At 38.9% G+C, this 16,901-nt stretch overlaps 1 protein-coding gene across 2 annotated transcripts; it reads right to left on the bottom strand.

Annotated features, from left to right (window-relative positions):
* Positions 1-5,353: 5,353 nt before the first annotated feature.
* LOC131322176 (probable enoyl-CoA hydratase 2, mitochondrial) lies at positions 5,354-16,043 on the bottom strand. Of its 2 annotated transcripts, XR_009198722.1 has the most exons (9): positions 15,736-16,043; positions 12,263-12,432; positions 7,314-7,388; positions 7,061-7,151; positions 6,921-6,972; positions 6,557-6,660; positions 6,405-6,481; positions 5,957-6,023; positions 5,660-5,792 (listed from the first exon to the last, which is right to left on the bottom strand). XR_009198722.1 is itself a non-coding variant. In XM_058353415.1 (8 exons), exons 1-8 carry the CDS (start codon positions 15,878-15,880, stop codon positions 5,616-5,618), a joined length of 891 nt encoding a protein of 296 aa, XP_058209398.1. In that variant the 5' UTR covers positions 15,881-16,041; the 3' UTR covers positions 5,354-5,615. The 2 variants fall into 2 exon arrangements, 1 of the variants encoding a protein (XP_058209398.1); XM_058353415.1 differs by lacking the exon at positions 5,957-6,023 and having other exon boundaries at positions 5,354-5,792; positions 15,736-16,041.
* Positions 16,044-16,901: the final 858 nt, after the last annotated feature.

The raw sequence follows: 16,901 nt of genomic DNA, 5'->3' as shown, positions 1-16,901 counted from the left end.
GTATTGAAACATTCATACTGTGATTATCTTTGCTCTGCGACTCTGCATCTTTTGAGGCTTTGTTTCATTAACCTTTTTGGCGAGTTGTCTTCGACATTGCCTTGCGCATGTGTTACAAACGGCATGTTGGGTTTTACGGACCTCTGGAAATAATATGCCCGCCTTTAACTAGTTATTTGCTTTGTCATAGGTAAGATGTTGGTTGGTTAGAGTTAAATTACTACCAGAGGGTTTCGACTTTGTTTTATGAGTTCAAACCCGAGACCCTAACGATTATTGTTTATGTTACGATCCTAATGTCCCACATTAGCTAAGTATGGACTTGGCCATATACATATAAAGCTTTTGGACACCTTCCCCTTGTAAGTCAGTTTTCAAGGGTAAGTTCCACCATAGGGTTTTTATTAGAGGTGGCAATCCCAACCCATATTTTGTAACCCGCTCAAATCCGCCCACTTATAATTCAACCAATCCACCCATATTATATAATATAATAGGTTGATATGGGGTTTTTTTTTTTTTTTTTTTTCAAAAAAAAAGACCCAAAGTAACTTGTTAAATAGTTACGCACAGTTTCGTTTCAATTAGTGCTATCTGATTATGTACCAAGTATGGCTTGTCGAGTGACGCAAACAGAAGTACTAATGCAATATATATAGTATAAACAAATCCTACGGGTGTACACATAATTTTATGACATTACTTCGGATTCCTACACAAATGATTTGGTTTTTTTCAAGAGTCGGTTTAAAAAATCAGTTCAATTAAATTAAATATCGTTAAAAGCTTCACTAGTTCATTTAATTTTTTGTTCCTGAATTTCAAGAGACGAAATATCTAATGAATCGTTCAAGCTTTTATCGATATTCACTTGAGCAAATTTGATCCAAGATCCTAAGAAAAATATTTTAAATGAATTAAACGGCTCAAATCATTTGTGTAACATTTCGGCATATGTGTCACACAATCTGGTGTACATTTGGTGTACCCAAATCATTTGTGTGGCATCTCAACGGATGGCCCACACAATCTAGTATGCATTTGGTGTACCCATAGTCGGGCTGTGGAAAATATAGAGTAGTTCATAGTAGTACTTAATTGTTGTTCTTTTTTTCTCCCCAATATTTAATACTATAATTACTATTGCTTGTTGTGTTGAGTTGCTCCTGTGATTCCTCTGTTGGGTTGGTTGCATTGTCATACACAAAAGTGTTGTTGATGGTTCCTCTGTTTGGACCGTATGAACGGAATAAGAAATCTGTACGTAGTTAGAAAATAATGGGGCAGATTTGGGCCTTATCAATTTCGATCAATTTTTTGTTTTACTTTGTCCGTTTCTCTCATCAATACAAATTAATAAGTCATAAAAGTTTGACGCAAAACTAACAAATACGAAAAAATTTAAATGAAGACAAAAAAAAAGAGAGGGTTTTCTTGGTTGTTTTCTCTCAATTCATACGAGATCAAGATATAATTTTTACATCGTATTTTCCATCGTCGGAAGAGCATAAAAAAGATATCGCAGATAAAGAACTGTGTCGGGGAAAAAGAAAGGAAAACGGGTCGGGTCGGACAGGTTTGGGATTGGCTTGACCCATATTCAACCCGACCCGTTTCAACCCATTCATTGTTTGACCCATATTTGACCCGCGGCCCATTTCAACCCATCCAAACCCGCCCATTTGCTACCTCTAGTTTTAATAAGTTTACAACTGAAGTGGTGGTTGGTGTATGGCCTGTTTCGGATCTCTTTGGCGGGGGTGCTTGGGTGCTGTGTGTGACGGTGGCGGCTCGGTGGTGGCAGTGAATTTGGGGTAGTATTGTTAGGGTTTGGTTTTGGTTCTTTTTGGGCTTAGCCACTTTTAGGGTGTTTGGGCTTTGTCTCAATTGGTGTTTGGGCATTGTTAAGTTTCTTAATAAAACTTTTTGGGAAAATGACGGCCCAGGACGTGTTTTGATAATTAACACCCGTCAAGGACATGCTGAGAACATTTGAGAACATTTGTTAATACTGAAAATGTTCTTGGAAGGTATTAATTATCAAACACGTCCTTGGCCGTCATTTTCCCAAACTTTTTTGGCACCTAATAGTCTTGAACACTCAATCCAAAACTAATTGAACATCTAACCTTAAAAATATTGGGTTCTGACTGGCCGGCCCAGTTTTGTCAAGGGGTTTCCTTCTAACCCCGTCGCTTGTCAATTCTATTCCACATAAGTCCTATCTTAAGTGAAGTATCGAAAATACCCCTTTTATTAAGGGCTTCCAGAGCTTCGTGAGGGAAAGGAGTACTCGACGAGGGAAGAGTATGTGCGCCGCCTTGGGATATTCGCCAAGAACCTGGTCAGGGTAGCGGAGCACCAGGCGCTGGACCCCATTGCGGTGCACGGCGTCACGCCCTTCTCCGATTTGGCGGCGAAGGAGCTTCGCCAGCTTCTGCGACGTCTAGTGGATCCCGAGCCCGATTTTCGAAGCCCTCCGGTTGAACTCTGACGGAACCGCGACCGCCGATCTCGGTCCCTCCTCCTTTGAGTTCGAACCAATTCCATTACTACTGTTGCTACTTGACGGATTCTGCACCGACGAGAACGATTTGCGTTGCTTCTCCGTCATGTTCAGAAACTCCTCTGGATCATTGTTACCTTCATCGAGACCTTGGCTTTGGTCACCATGTTCTGCTATTTCTTCATGTTTCTGTGGCTATAATGTCCAATTAGGGTGTAATTCCTTAATCTTTTTGATTTCCTCTCTCTCCTTATATCTGTGATGTGTATATGTGTATATATATTTACATCCACGTATCTGTCTGTTTGAGAAAAGTTGAATAAAAATTCCAAATCCATGGGGTAAGATTTTGAATTTGGGGGAATTTGGTGGTTTCATTTTCTTATTGCAGAGAGATTTGACGGATTGAGACAATTAAACTGTACAAAATGCAGAATTCACAAGTCCCAAATGCAGAATTCATAAGTCCCAAAATGCAGAATTCACATGTTCAAAAGATGGAATTCACCCTTGATCCAAGGATGTGAATTCTGTAAAGGCGTGTTAATTCCTGCAAACGGGTGTGAATTTTGGAGGTGTGAATTCTGTGGAATGTGAATTCTTGGGGTGTAAATTCTTGGGGTGTGAATTTTGGGCGGGGTGTGAATTCTTGGGGGTGTGAATTTGGGTTGGGGGGGGGGTGAATTCTGTGAGGTGTGAATTTTGGGCGGGGTGTGAATTCTAGGAAGTGTGAATTTTTAGGGAGTGTGAATTATGGGAGGTGTGAATTCTTGGGGGTATGAAAAGTGATAGGGGTAAAATAGTAAAAGCATCTTTAAAAATAGTCTAGATGGGATAGCATTTAAAAAAGGGTTTGCATGGAACTCCATATAAAATTTGGGACCGGCCAGGAATTTCCCCTAAAAATATTTGGATAAACTTATTTTCTTGATTTTATTTTTTTTTGCCAAAATGGTTAGAAATTTTATTCATACGAAATAAGCATACAATCAAAGAGGGTTATCAATCCCAAAACAAATACAATAACCGGGAGATCTAGATTCACAAGCTTTTCACTCCTCACAAGTTTTTCACTCCAGAGCCTTACAAACCACCACGGCGATCCCTTATCATCGGCTTGCAATTCTAAAATTTGACTTTTCTTTTCTTTTTGAAAAAAATGGAGAATATTATATTAATAATAACCACTTACATAACGAAGCTCATTACAAAATCTTGGACAAAGCCAAAATAAATCATCCAACTAATGTAAAACAAAATACAAGACAATCAATATCTTTTATCCCGCCCAGATAGATGCAAACAACCGTACTCAATCTGCGGAAAAATCAATACCAAGATTTAGCAGTTTTAAAAGAGATAGAGTGCTAACCAAAGACAAAATACAACAAATACCCAGACAATCAGATGTACTCCAACCAAATATAAACGAACCAGTGAACTTCCAAAGCTCCGTATCTAATAAGCCACCATGAATTGCCCCGCCAAAAACATCATGTAGGATAAGAGCACTATTGGCACGAATATCATTGTGAAGCAACATTGTCTTTGAAAGAACCCAATTTGTATACGAAATAAACGAAACTAACTACTCTCTCAATCGAGAAAACGAGAGACAAAACTCTGAAGAGACTAGAAAAAAGAAAACAAATACGGAAGTATAGAAGATGTTTAGGACTAGTACCAAATCCTAAGGGAGGGGAAGTGGGAAGAAAGATATTGGTGGCCGCTAGAGTTTCTTTAAAAAATATAAAAAGTTCGACGTTAATCAAACTTAATTTGAACTAATCTCTAAAATCTCTCCCCTCTCTCCTCTCCCCTCTCCCCTCTCTACCTCTTTCATCAATTAGGGTTCTCTTCTAGGGGGTGGGGCCGCCACCCCTTGCTCCACCTCCCCCCTCCTCCTCGCCGATCGCCCTCCTTTACCTCTCTGCCCGTCGAGACCCAATCCCAACCAGATCCACTCTCCACTGCCTCCTTCCCGCCACCTCCTTCGCTCCACCCCTCCACCGCCTCCTCCTCGCTCTCCACCACTCCACCGCCATTTCCCTTGGTTTGTTTTGGGCTAGATCTAATGGTGAGATGAAGCAAGGGTGATTTGGCTCTCTTCGGCAAATAAGTCTCCAGATTTTGTGGTGGCGTTTGTCTGGTAACATCTCTAAGACTGAAGGTTTCTTTTATGTTTTTTAGTCTTATTTTTTGGTTTTGTTTGGTTTCTATCCGATTGTTTGGGCCGATTTCCAGTTTCTGTTTGGATGTTGGGCTTCAGTTTCTGTCTCGCCGGGTTTTCCTCCAGGATTTTCTCGCTGGGTTTCCCTCTGGGATTTTTTTCCGATCTGGTTCTCCAGATTCAGAGACTGATTTCCATCGGGTTCTATACTATCTTTGATATGGAGCTTTGCCATCCCAAGGCGTTTGGTGTTTGGGTGCTAGCTCCATTTAAGCCGATCCTTGTTGATTACAGTGTGGAATGAGCGATGGATTTTGCATAGGTGCTAAACATCATATTCATTTCTTTGTTTTTTTTCCTGCATATCACTAGTTTTAGGACTTAGCTATGTTTCTATATCTCTATTGTCGGATGGGAATCGTTTTATGCCATATGACATAATCTGTATTCAGTTTTAATCCGTAGATGCCTTATGGCTTATTTAAACAGATATGCTGCTTCTGTTTAAAAAAAAAAACTCAAACTTTAATCTCATCGTTCATGTAAAAAGTCCAGCCTCGTTGGTCTCAACTCTCTGTACTTCCATTTTCCCCTACTGATTCTTGAGGAATAGCCCAACATTACACAGAACCAGACTCCATTCTATACAAATTTTTTACTTAACTATTCTATACAAATTTTTATAAATGAATCCTCCATTAACCTCAGAAGAAGCTTTTTCACAATTCAAAGTAGCCTACCTCACATTATACATGGGTACATGTTTAGAATCCCAAATATTCCCACATCAGAACCAAACTAGTAACTGATATTAGTAAAAAGTAAGAGGTATAACCAGCATTTGGTATTCCCAGGTTTTAACGATGAAAGAGGATGGCTATTATTAGGCACAAGCGGTAAAAATATCACTAGATGCAAGTAATTAGACTATTTTCTTCTTCATTCGCCAACATATTTAGGTTTTCTCTTCTCGGCAAATGCTGCCAAGCCTTCCAAGCGATCTTTTGTGTTCAAAAGCTGTTCGTAGCACTCTTCTTCGAACGCCAAAGCCGATGCCATATCTACCTCAAAGCCCTCATTGATGGCTCGCTTGGCCAATCTAATTGCCAATGGACCCTGCAAAAACATGATGTGTCAGTAAGTCAATATGTAAGATGCAAGTGTAAATACAAGTGCATCCGAAATGGTGCTGCTTATCCTTCCATCACCCCGTGACATAAAAAATTACTAGCTAAAATCCAACGCACAACCTCAAGAACCATCATTCGTTAAGTACTTACCCTCTAGTAAGACAAACAACCATTCCATGTAAGAGCTACAAATATTTGAAAGGAATCAGAAAAGGTCCTGCAAATATATTTCAAACACCAGATACACTCATACAATGATACAAGTGTACGTATGTAACTATCTAGTTCAAGGCCAGTAGAAACTGTACTGCTATTTGCACAATGTATTCATTCAAAAATTATCTAATTAAACCAACATAAGGGTTTTGCATGGAAGCCTTGACGTGGAAACAGCTTTGGACCTTTTGGTTCTACAAGGGATGCGATGTATACTGCAATTTGCAAAGTTTAAGGAGTAATAGACAAGTGCTTACCCCTAGCCATTTTGAGATTTATCATAACTACATATGGAGGGATATACTCTAAGAGGTAATAAGGTTCACAAGCATCGCACATGGCCCTCTATGTATCTAGACCCTCTGGAGACGAGAGATGTTACCTTTTGATTTATACTCTGAGCAATTTCGAGGGCTTTTAAATGAGCTTCACCAGAAGGAACACAGTAATTGGCAAGGCCTGCAACATTACATCCTTGTCACACAGTGAACACTGAAAATGGTCAAAATAGAAGAAGCTCCAGAAAAAACATACCCATAGAAACTGCATCTCTGCCACAAATTTTCCGACCAGTAAATATAAGTTCCTTTGCCACTGATCTTCCAACCAATCTAGGAAGCCGTTGGGTGCCACCTGCTCTGGAAAACAATTTTGCTGGAAATTTATTCTTGCTAAAAGTATGTTGGAAGAAAGAAGCGTTTCAAATTATATGAATTGCAATATCCTACAACACAAAATTGTGTTGGCTATGATACAACAATTCTTCATATGCCGTAGGGAGCCAGAAGACAAAAAATGAAAAACGAATAGAAATGCACAAGCCCTTACCAACAAGAATGAGGTAGCTCCAAACCACTAATTATCACAACACCTTGGAAAATACAAATTTGATACATACCCAGGTATGATGGCAAGCCCCGTTTCTGGCATACTCAACACAGCATCCTCTCCTAAATTCAGGAAAAATATAATTGAAGAAATAAAATGAGAAATTCCTAGCAGTCAAATTAATTTTGGAGGGATCAACTCCAGACTTACCACAAATCCGGAGGTCGCAAGATAGAGCCATTTCAAGCCCTCCACCAAATGCTGCACCTTCAACAACAGCTATAGAAGGGATATGAAGCGCCTGAGGAACTTTTTGAGGGTTTGTTAAGTGCTCTAATTAGAAGAAAACAGTAGTCACAGACGGATAAACTTTACAAGCGAGGTGCCTTCTCTTTGCACCATTAAGTTGGTAAGGAAACATCAGTTACGAACATGTAGAAGAATGGTATGAACTATGACAAACCTCTAAGTATGAGAAAGTGGAGCGCAAAGTATTTACAAAATCTTGAACCTCAGATGAACTCATGGTCTTCCTTTCCTGCCAATCGAAACAAGTAACTGATAAGTGGTCCAAAACTCTGGTCCATGTAGATTCAATCGAAACAAATAACTGATTACAAGCATAAGACAGCATCTAATAAAAAAAGAAATCAATCAACAATTGATCATAGACCACTCAGTAGAATGACAAAATGCAGAGGAATACATTCACAAAATACCGCTTCTCCCCTACTCTCCGATAAGGAACGAGACGAGCTATTTACGTTTGAACTAGGAAGAGATATTATTTTTGTAATTGACATATATCTATGATTTATCTCCCCTAGCTTATTTGTTATTTTAGGATTTATCTATTAGGAAGTACCATTAGGTTGGTTTTATCTCCATCTTATTCTTATTTTACCTTTTGTTCTCTGTTAGAGGAGTCTATTTAAGGGACTCTATGGGTATTGTCTGAAACAGTTTATGATATGGAATGAATTTCTTTTGAGTATTGGTGTGGATGCCTTCACAACCCCTAGGTCAGGATTTCTAGGGTTCCTTAGGTATGGATTCCTCATGTTTATCAATTTATTGTTCTTTATTAATCCGCCTGCATCAGTTTGGTATCAGAGCAAACATTGATCCATATCCTTGTTTGTTTTTTATTTTTCCCACTATTATATCAGGGGAAAAAAAAACACAAGAAAACCCGTGTTCGCCTCTCCAGTTCCCACCTGCCATCACCAAAGATCTTGTGCCCTCACACCACCACTGCGTGACCATTCCCAAGTTTTTCATGCCACCTCAAAAGTCAATCACCATAGCTAAACATCCAGATCATATAAGCATTATCAGTCACTGCTGCAGCAATCGTCATTAGTTCAAGGCCAACCATCATTGATGGAGTTTGACAACAGTATGCACTCATTGAATTTCTTGGAGTTCGTCCTTGCCATGCTGTGTAGTTTCTTAGCTTCCAATCCGTGTAAGACACAAACCTATCCCAATAGCCATACACAGCCCACTTATCACAAACCTAACCCAAATACAACCGACAAGCCAAAACCTTCCCAATCCATAACCAGCCCATCCATATTACCAGCACTTGCACCAAACAAATCATAACCCAGCCAGCCAACCAACCAAAAAAAAAAGAAAGAAGAGGACGTCAGCAACAGAGAAACCATGGGAGAATTTCTTGTGAGCCAAAGTCATACAGTGCGGAATTCAATTTTGGAACTACTGGAATATTTGAGCATCATACTAAAATCGGAGCTCAAAATTTGATCTTGTAAAAGAATTTTTTTGTGAGCCGAAGTCATAAAGTGAGGAATTCATTTTTGGAGCTACTGGTATATTTGAGCATCACAATAACATCAGAGCTAAAAATTTGATTTTGCAAAAGGTACTATTCTCAATTTGAAATTAAGATTACTATCTCTATCTAGTGGGAGATTAGTAATTTTGCAAAAAGGTCCAAAATCTTTGTGCTTATTGTTTCTTTGAACCCTATAAGATCTTGCCAAGCTCATTTGCGACTTGTCAGATAAGGTTGATCAAATCAATGTTCAAATAAATGCACAGTTGAGTAGGACTATGGGCTACCTCAGACAGTCTTTTCCAATTATTTTTCCTGTGACTTAGCAAAACAAAGGAGAGAACAAGAGGAAATTGTATTGCAGACTTCGATAAATTACAATGTACGAGCTAGGTATAACTAGCCCTAGAAAAGATACTAAAAGGTACGCCTAATCTATGCCATAAATAGAGAGATACATCGTGATATGATTAAGCCTAATCTATCTCTTAATAAAGGGACACACTAGGATATGATTACAATATGATACACAAAGATTTATTTCCATTCCCCCCCCCCCCCCCCCCCCCCCCCCCCAAACTCAGGATGCGAGGGCAGAGAGCATCGAGAGTTTGCCAAGGAGAAAGCGAAACCGGGCAGAAGTGTGGGTTTTTGTGAAGAAGTTGGCCAACTGCAGCGCGGAGGAAACAAAGGGTAACGAACAAAATGGCAATCGATTTCGATGTGCTTCGTGTGCTCATGAAAGACCGAGTTGTGGGCTATCTAAATAGCGCTCTTATTATCACAATAAAGAGTTGTTGGAAAAGGAATAGAGATACCCATATTTGAAAGGAGCCAGCGAATCCATACTATTTATGAGGTAGCATGGGCTATAGCACAATATTCGGCATCAGTAGTGGATCGAGCAACATCATATTGCTTTTTGCTTTTTCAAGAGATAAGAGAATCACCCAGAAAAACACAAAGGCCAAAGATTGATTTGTGGTCACTAATATATCCAAGCCCAATCAGCATCGGCATAAGCTTGAAGAGTCAAACTTGATGTAGAAGAAAGCAGAAGACACTAATGGATAGTACCATGAGCATAACACAGAATGCGTACCAGGGCTGCCCAATGGGTAAACCGAGGAGCAGAAACAAACTAACTCACCACATGAATAGCATGGGCAATATCTGCCGAGTCACAGTAAGAAAAACCAAGGAACCCACCAACTCACGATATTCAGTAGGATACTCTAATGGAATACCATCACTTGGCATGAAGTTCAAGAGGAGTATCAACGGTTTTGTTATGAGTTAGATGAGCACTGTAAAGGGTATCAGTAGCATACTTGGACTGTCCCAGCAGATACAACCTCAATGCCAATAAAATACCAAATAGGGCCCAACTCTTTCATTTCAAACTCACGAAAGAGATGTGTCACATCCCTAATAGCAGCAAGATCAGACCCAATGATGATCATATCATCAACATATAGCAAAAGAAGAACCAAACCATGAGATGTGCAAAGGAGAAAGAGAGCAAAGTCATGCAAAATAGGATGGAAACCAATCTAAAGAGCCACATCTTGAAATCGTACATACCAAGCACGAGGGGACTGTTTCAAGCCATATAAAGCACGGCGTAAGCGGCAAACAAGACCAAAAGGATGAGAGAAGCCTAGAGGAGGACGCATATAAACCTCTTTAGATAGATACCCATTGAGAAAAGCATTCTTTCACATCCAACTAATAAAGAGGCCACTGGTCCACAGCAGTGACAGAGATCAAGGTTCAAACAGTGGTCATTTTGACGACGGGAGCGAAGGTCTCCTCATAATCAATCCCATACTCCTAAGAAAACCCGTTAGCAACTAAGCGGGCTTTATATTGCTCGAAAGAACCATCAGAATGAGTTTAGACTTTGTAGACCCATTTGCAACAAATAAGATTTTTACCATCCGGTAGCGGAACCAACTCCCAAGCATCATTTTGAGCAAGAGCAGTGAGCTCGACATTCATGGCATCCACCCAATTGGGATCATTACAAGCTTCTTTATAGGACTTACGCTCATAATAAGTGTGAATCCAAGAAATAAATAAATGAACGATAAGAAGTTGAGAAACAAGTATTAGTAAAGCCATATTTTACCATTGGGGGGCGATTTTCACGTGTAGGATAATGGCGAGAAGGTGGATCAGGATCCTCCGAGACAAATTGAGAGGCAGGAGAGCTAGGAGAAGGACGTGGAGAGGCTACACGTCGGGAGTAGACCTTGGGGAATGGGGCAATAGGAGCTCGGCGAGGAGAGGCTGAGGAAGCTGCAAGAATATCAACACCTCAAGTGTGGAGATATATTCTTCTGTAGGCACATCCATAGGAAGGGGGTCAATACGAATCAAATATTCTTAGGCTATAGGAGCAGCTTCGAGAGGAAGAGTAAAATATAGTAGAATTGATAGGGAACGAGACAAGTTATTTGTGTTTGATCCAGGAGGAGATTCTATTCGAGTAACTGACATATCTCTATGATTTAGAGATTTAGTTGTTATTTTACGATGTTTCTATTAGGAAGTGTTATTAGGTTGGTTTTATCTCTATCTTATTCTTATCTTTCTTTTTATTATCGTTAGAGGAGTCTATTACATCCTCCAGCATCACCTCCTTTGCCCAGATTATATTAGGATATTAAAGTGTACAAACTATTTTAACTAGAGAACAAAATTCATAAGATTTGGGAAAGCTAAAAATCTCCAAAAGGAGCACATCCAATGTTCTAAAAGTCACTAGGCGCTAGTCGAGCAGTCAGCCACCTTTGAGCGATTAATGGGTGCATACTAATTAGTAATCACCGATTAATTCCTTGTTCCAGAACACTGAGCACATGTTTGATTGTCAATAAAAAACCTCCCTCATGCGAGCAAAAGAAAGTATCAACACACATTTATCTGTGGCTCTCCTTGTAGAGAGGTTTAAGGAGAGAGAGAGAGAGAGAGAGAGAGAGAGAGAGAGAGAGAGAGAGGGAACAGCAGAAAATAGGGACCTACATTTAAAACCAACAAAACTCCTAAAAATGTCGAACGAACAATCTTTTCATTCTCTTCCTAACAAAACCTCTAACACACATTTTCGGACCCCACATTTAGCACTTCGCGTCATATAACAAACATTTTTAAGAGATGTCAAATGCGGATGCTCTCAGGGGATAAGCAAGAGATGGTAAGAAAATATGCTCAACGTAGTGTTATTGTGCGGTTAATGATAACTTAAAAGGCTCCTTAACATTGGATTCTGAAGATATAACTATGATGGGGAAGAACAAAATGAGACAGGGTTGAGATTCTCAAAAAAGAAAGAAACAGCAGCACTGGCTTTACAGGCTATTGCCTGTGTGAAGACAATGCCCTATACAGCTATGTTGTTCTTAGTCCTTATCTCTAACTGATTTGGTATGAGTCCCTGCACAAATTAGTAAGAAACTAATTAAGCCTACTTCAATTTTTTCTCTTTTCTAGCACATCTAGTACATCCTTTATTCTCTTCCGTCAGTAATAGGATATGTAGCTATAATCATGTGTGCTCCCTCGAAGGATTCATAACATACTAAAAGAATTAGGCATGATAGTCTTACCTTCAAATCAGCACCTGCACAGAACACTTTGGGAACTGAACTGCGAATCATTAAAACGTTTGCAGAAGAATCCCTACTTATAGCTTCAAAACTATGCTGCAATCCTCTCAGCATGTCCCACCCTATGGCATTTTTTACTCCTGGCCTATCCAAGTTAACCTCAACAATTCCTGTAAGTAAAAAAAAAAGAGAGTTTGGAGAAGATAAAAAATAAAAGAGAAGATGATTGATCAGGAATCAAGCTCTCATGCTGTGTTTGGAATGGATCATGTGTTTACGGAGGGACTTACAAATCCAAAGAAAAACGGTAAGAGAACTGTAGAAATAAATTTGGCTTCAATTTTTTTTTTCCTTTTCCTTTACTTTTTCCCTACAAATCTATGATCTAAACACAGCCACAGTGCAATGAGATTCCAGTGACAAGGGAACTCGGGCACATAAAGGTGCTAGGAGAAGCATAGGTTGAGGAAGCACAATAAAGAGGTCGAACACATAAGTTAACCAAAAATACCCATAAAGGTAGAGTTAGAAAACAGAATTCTTCAGGTAAGCCCCGCTGTTAGGATCCAGCTTTGTTGAGTTAAGGTTCCATTAGTGCTGAATTAAGCTTCCATTAGTCCATCATTGTAAGCCTATAGTCCTGGGGCTGGGACTATAGGTAAGCCTACTCGTTTGTTTCGTCGTACTAGATTAGGCCTGGGACTGACTATTCCAGGATTATTTTAGGGTGTAAATACCATAAGTCCTACATTTGTGAATTCATCGGATTAGATGGATGGATTTGTCTGTATCTCACGTTTGATTTGAAAGACTCAAGAGAAGGATAACCTGATCAAATAACTAAATAACCCTAATTATTATTCTACTTACTACACCATGAAATCGTTAATAAAAAAAACATCCTTGAAATTTCTTCATGGCCACAAGCTAATCAGTAAGAGCAAGTATATACACATCATGTCATTTGAATATGAATATACCATTATCGTGCAACTAATAGCATAATGATACCTATATTAATATGTAGGACTCAAAATGATCCAATAGAATTAGGGGTACTTATGTCATTTTAGCGTCCGTAGTGTTGTTAGGGTCTTGAGTCTAAATAGGTAAGTAGTCTTTCATTTTGGGAGCTTTTTTATTATTAAGAATATTGAATATATTGATTGAGACATAGTTTCTCTCTCTACCCTTTAGGGTTTATCTCCTTCACTGGGATTTTGCTCCTTTCTTTGAATCTTTGATTCCCTTCGATATTATGGTTTGCATCACAAAATTACCAATCCGACAAGCAGAGAAAATAACATTTCAAGAAATAAATTAAAATTATAAACTATTGTTGCCGCTTGTTTTACTAAGAATTAAGAAAATCGATAAGATCTAAAAAGGAAAAAATATTGATATTAATATTCACTAGAAGGTCTGATGGCATGAATGATGATGTGATGAGAAGAGTAGCATTTTCTACATGGAATTAATTATTTTAAGGGTAATTGAGATTTTTTATGGTAATTGCACCCACCCCAATATCCCAAATAAGAACTCTTACCCCTCCGGAACTCAATTGTCTTGATAACTAGTCCAATCCCATGACTTAATCCCATGAAACAAATGACCCTAACCACATAGCAGGTTAACACATATAATGAGGGACACAACATTGCGAACAAACAAACAAAAGAGTTAGGTTAACAATTCGTCATGCATGATGAAAAAATCGTGAAATCGATGGAGTTAATTGCAAGAGGTGGGCATAGTCATCCTATGAATAACATGAAAAAACTTCAGTCAACACAGTCAACATAGTCCATGATTTCCTTCAGATTGACCACACTATTTAGAAAAAAAGGGATGATAATACTGAGCTTGGTGATGGGTCTAACAATGATGGATCGAGTGGTTGGTGACAGTGTAAACACAGCAAAGTGCACAAGCCAAAATGTAACCATGCTTTTGTAACATATCCTTTTACCAACTCAGGTAAAGTCCTCTTTTGACTTGCTCACTATTTCTCTCCAGTCTCCACCCACCACCATGACAGCTACCACCTTCACTTTCTGTCTCAACTAAGAGACCACACCACTGCAACCACTTCCCGTTACCACCCCTTATCAATTTGACTTTCTCTTCGGACTACACTCATCACCCCTACAGCGCACCACCTTCTCACATCTCTTCCAAATACATCAATACTTAACTACCCGCAACCAGCTCTTATCAAAACCCACCACCAAACCACCCTCTCACATTCTCTTTCTACGAGATCTTCTACCCCCCAACCAAGCAACCTTCCTATCAAAATCAGCCAAGGTCACCCCTTATGTAGCACTGATACAAACAAATGACATGGCTGCAAATATTCAAGAAGGCATGACACAACATACGTATGTTATCTGTATTTATGCAACTATATTGCATGGTTAAATAATATATAAGACTAATTATTTACAAAAGCAGCATATATGCCTTTATCCACATACGTAATTGCATCATTCAAAATTTTCATTACATCATTCTGAAAAGTTTTTCAAGTAAAGGCCTTTCATGATTTACATGTCTTTATAATCCATCAGGCATCAAGTATCATCCATCACAAAAAAGAAGACCCTCGGCCATAACTTAAGAATGCTCTAGCATATGAACTTATGAAGAATATCCAATTCTTAACTTTAATCCCTATCCTAGTGTGACCTTACTCTTTTTTTACCTGTAAGCGTTTCCGGATATGGAGGAGTATAAGTAATCGGGGATACCCCTACCCTGTATATTATGCATCCGCCTCTACACTGATACGCAATCATCCTTATTAACTATGAAAATGTCACTACCCATTCATTTCCCCTTTAGCCAAACAAACCTCGTATAACCAACCACCCCTTTGTAATGATCCCCTTCTTCCATATCCCTCCTCTTGTATCCCCCGTATACCCAAAGCTTATCCCGCTAACAAACAAGCTGTAACATCGTTAATCCAGTCACTCATATTCTTCAATTACCAAAGTTGAGAGTTCCGCTTTACTCTAAAGCACTACGTGTTTTAATAATCACAAAGGGGCAAAAGTAACAATCTTTCCTGTTAGTTTCTATTTCACTTCCAGATTCTGCCGCAACAGGCACCTTTCCTGGGACAATTCAGCCTTTTCCATCCGAAACTACGAAAACCACCTACCGAAAATTCAATTCAAACCATTCTCCGCGTCCAAACACAGTTCCAATGCAAATGAAGCAAAATGTATGATGCAAGTAGTATCAAGTCGTGAATGCATACACGTAATCAAACAAAATTCCGGGAAAAAAAACAGAAAAGCAAAAGATCTCATCAAACATCAACAAATCACTGAAGATGAAATCACCAACAAAGAATGGCATAACCCCAAAAACTCACGTGACACGGACATAAGTACATTTCTACCATGAGGCAATCATAACCTACGCAACAAATATAATTTAGAGTAAAAGAAGAGTTAGATTACCGGAATCGGAATTAGAGAGTCTGCGGAGGTTTACGCATTGGGAAGTGGACTGTAAAAGAAGTGTTCTGAACTGAGACAAGTAGGGTTTCGGATATCCTACGAATCGCCGGCCCATTGACCGGGCAACACTCGACAGAGTAACCATTTCCGGGGATAAAAAGACTTCAAAATCGAAACAAGGGCTTTAGTGTGGGTAGTATTTGCAAAGCCTGTGAGCTAGGTGCTAATGGAAAATGCTGGTAACAAGGCTGTCGATAAAGCAAGGAAAAAGACAGAATATACGAGAGGAGCAACCGAAACGTCGCCTACATGTTAAAAAATAGTCTCATTGTTCTAATTTATTTGTTCAATCTCGAAAATTCAATTTTTTTAGGTAACACAATCTTGAAAATCTAACTTTTTTAGGAAACACAATAATTATACCTAAAAAAAAATTCAACTTTCCACATTTACCCTCAACTTTTTCAAAAAAGTTACTTTATTCCACCAAAGAAGGGCAAAAAGGAAAAATCGATCCAATTAAAAGTCAAATGAATAACTATTTTGGAACATTTAAAAGTCAAAAAGTGAACAAATAAATCGAAACGAATGAAGCAAAAAATTATAAGAGGAGCTTACTTTGCAAAGCACAATATCATTGCATGCCCAATACCAAAGTGTAGAAGCCACTATCCCATAACCTCGTAAATACTTTTACAAGTAATTACCTCCCAGCTGGAAAACAGTGGAAATCACTAATTGCAAGAACACCTCCTCAATTATCAAGCTTTTGCAACATCACCCCTTCAACTATCAAAACTCAGCAACTTCACCCCCTCTGACCAAATCCGTTAAAATCTTGGACGGAAATGAATGAAAAGACAATATACCCTTGTTCCTTTAAAATTAGGTTAATGCACTTTAATCTTAATAATCCAACCAGTTAACAACTCAATCACTCAAACCCAGAAAATTCAAGAAAACCCACATGAAATTAAAGCAGGAATGGAAGAAAGATCATTTTTCTTATATTTAATATCCCAAAAAAATCAGGCCACTAAGACCCGAAAAAATTTAAAGAACCTTATTTCTTAATCTCATTGTTCCAAAAATCGTTAGGCGCTAGTCGAGCGAAAATGGGATGCCTAGAGCCAAGGCGGGGGGACTAGGTGCTAGACTAGTCAGCT

Source organism: Rhododendron vialii, chromosome 4a, assembly GCF_030253575.1.
Source record: "Rhododendron vialii isolate Sample 1 chromosome 4a, ASM3025357v1".
Taxonomy (NCBI): Eukaryota; Viridiplantae; Streptophyta; class Magnoliopsida; order Ericales; family Ericaceae; genus Rhododendron; species Rhododendron vialii.
The sequence above is the reverse complement of the archived record's forward strand: the minus strand, read 5'-3'. Positions and strand labels throughout refer to the sequence as shown.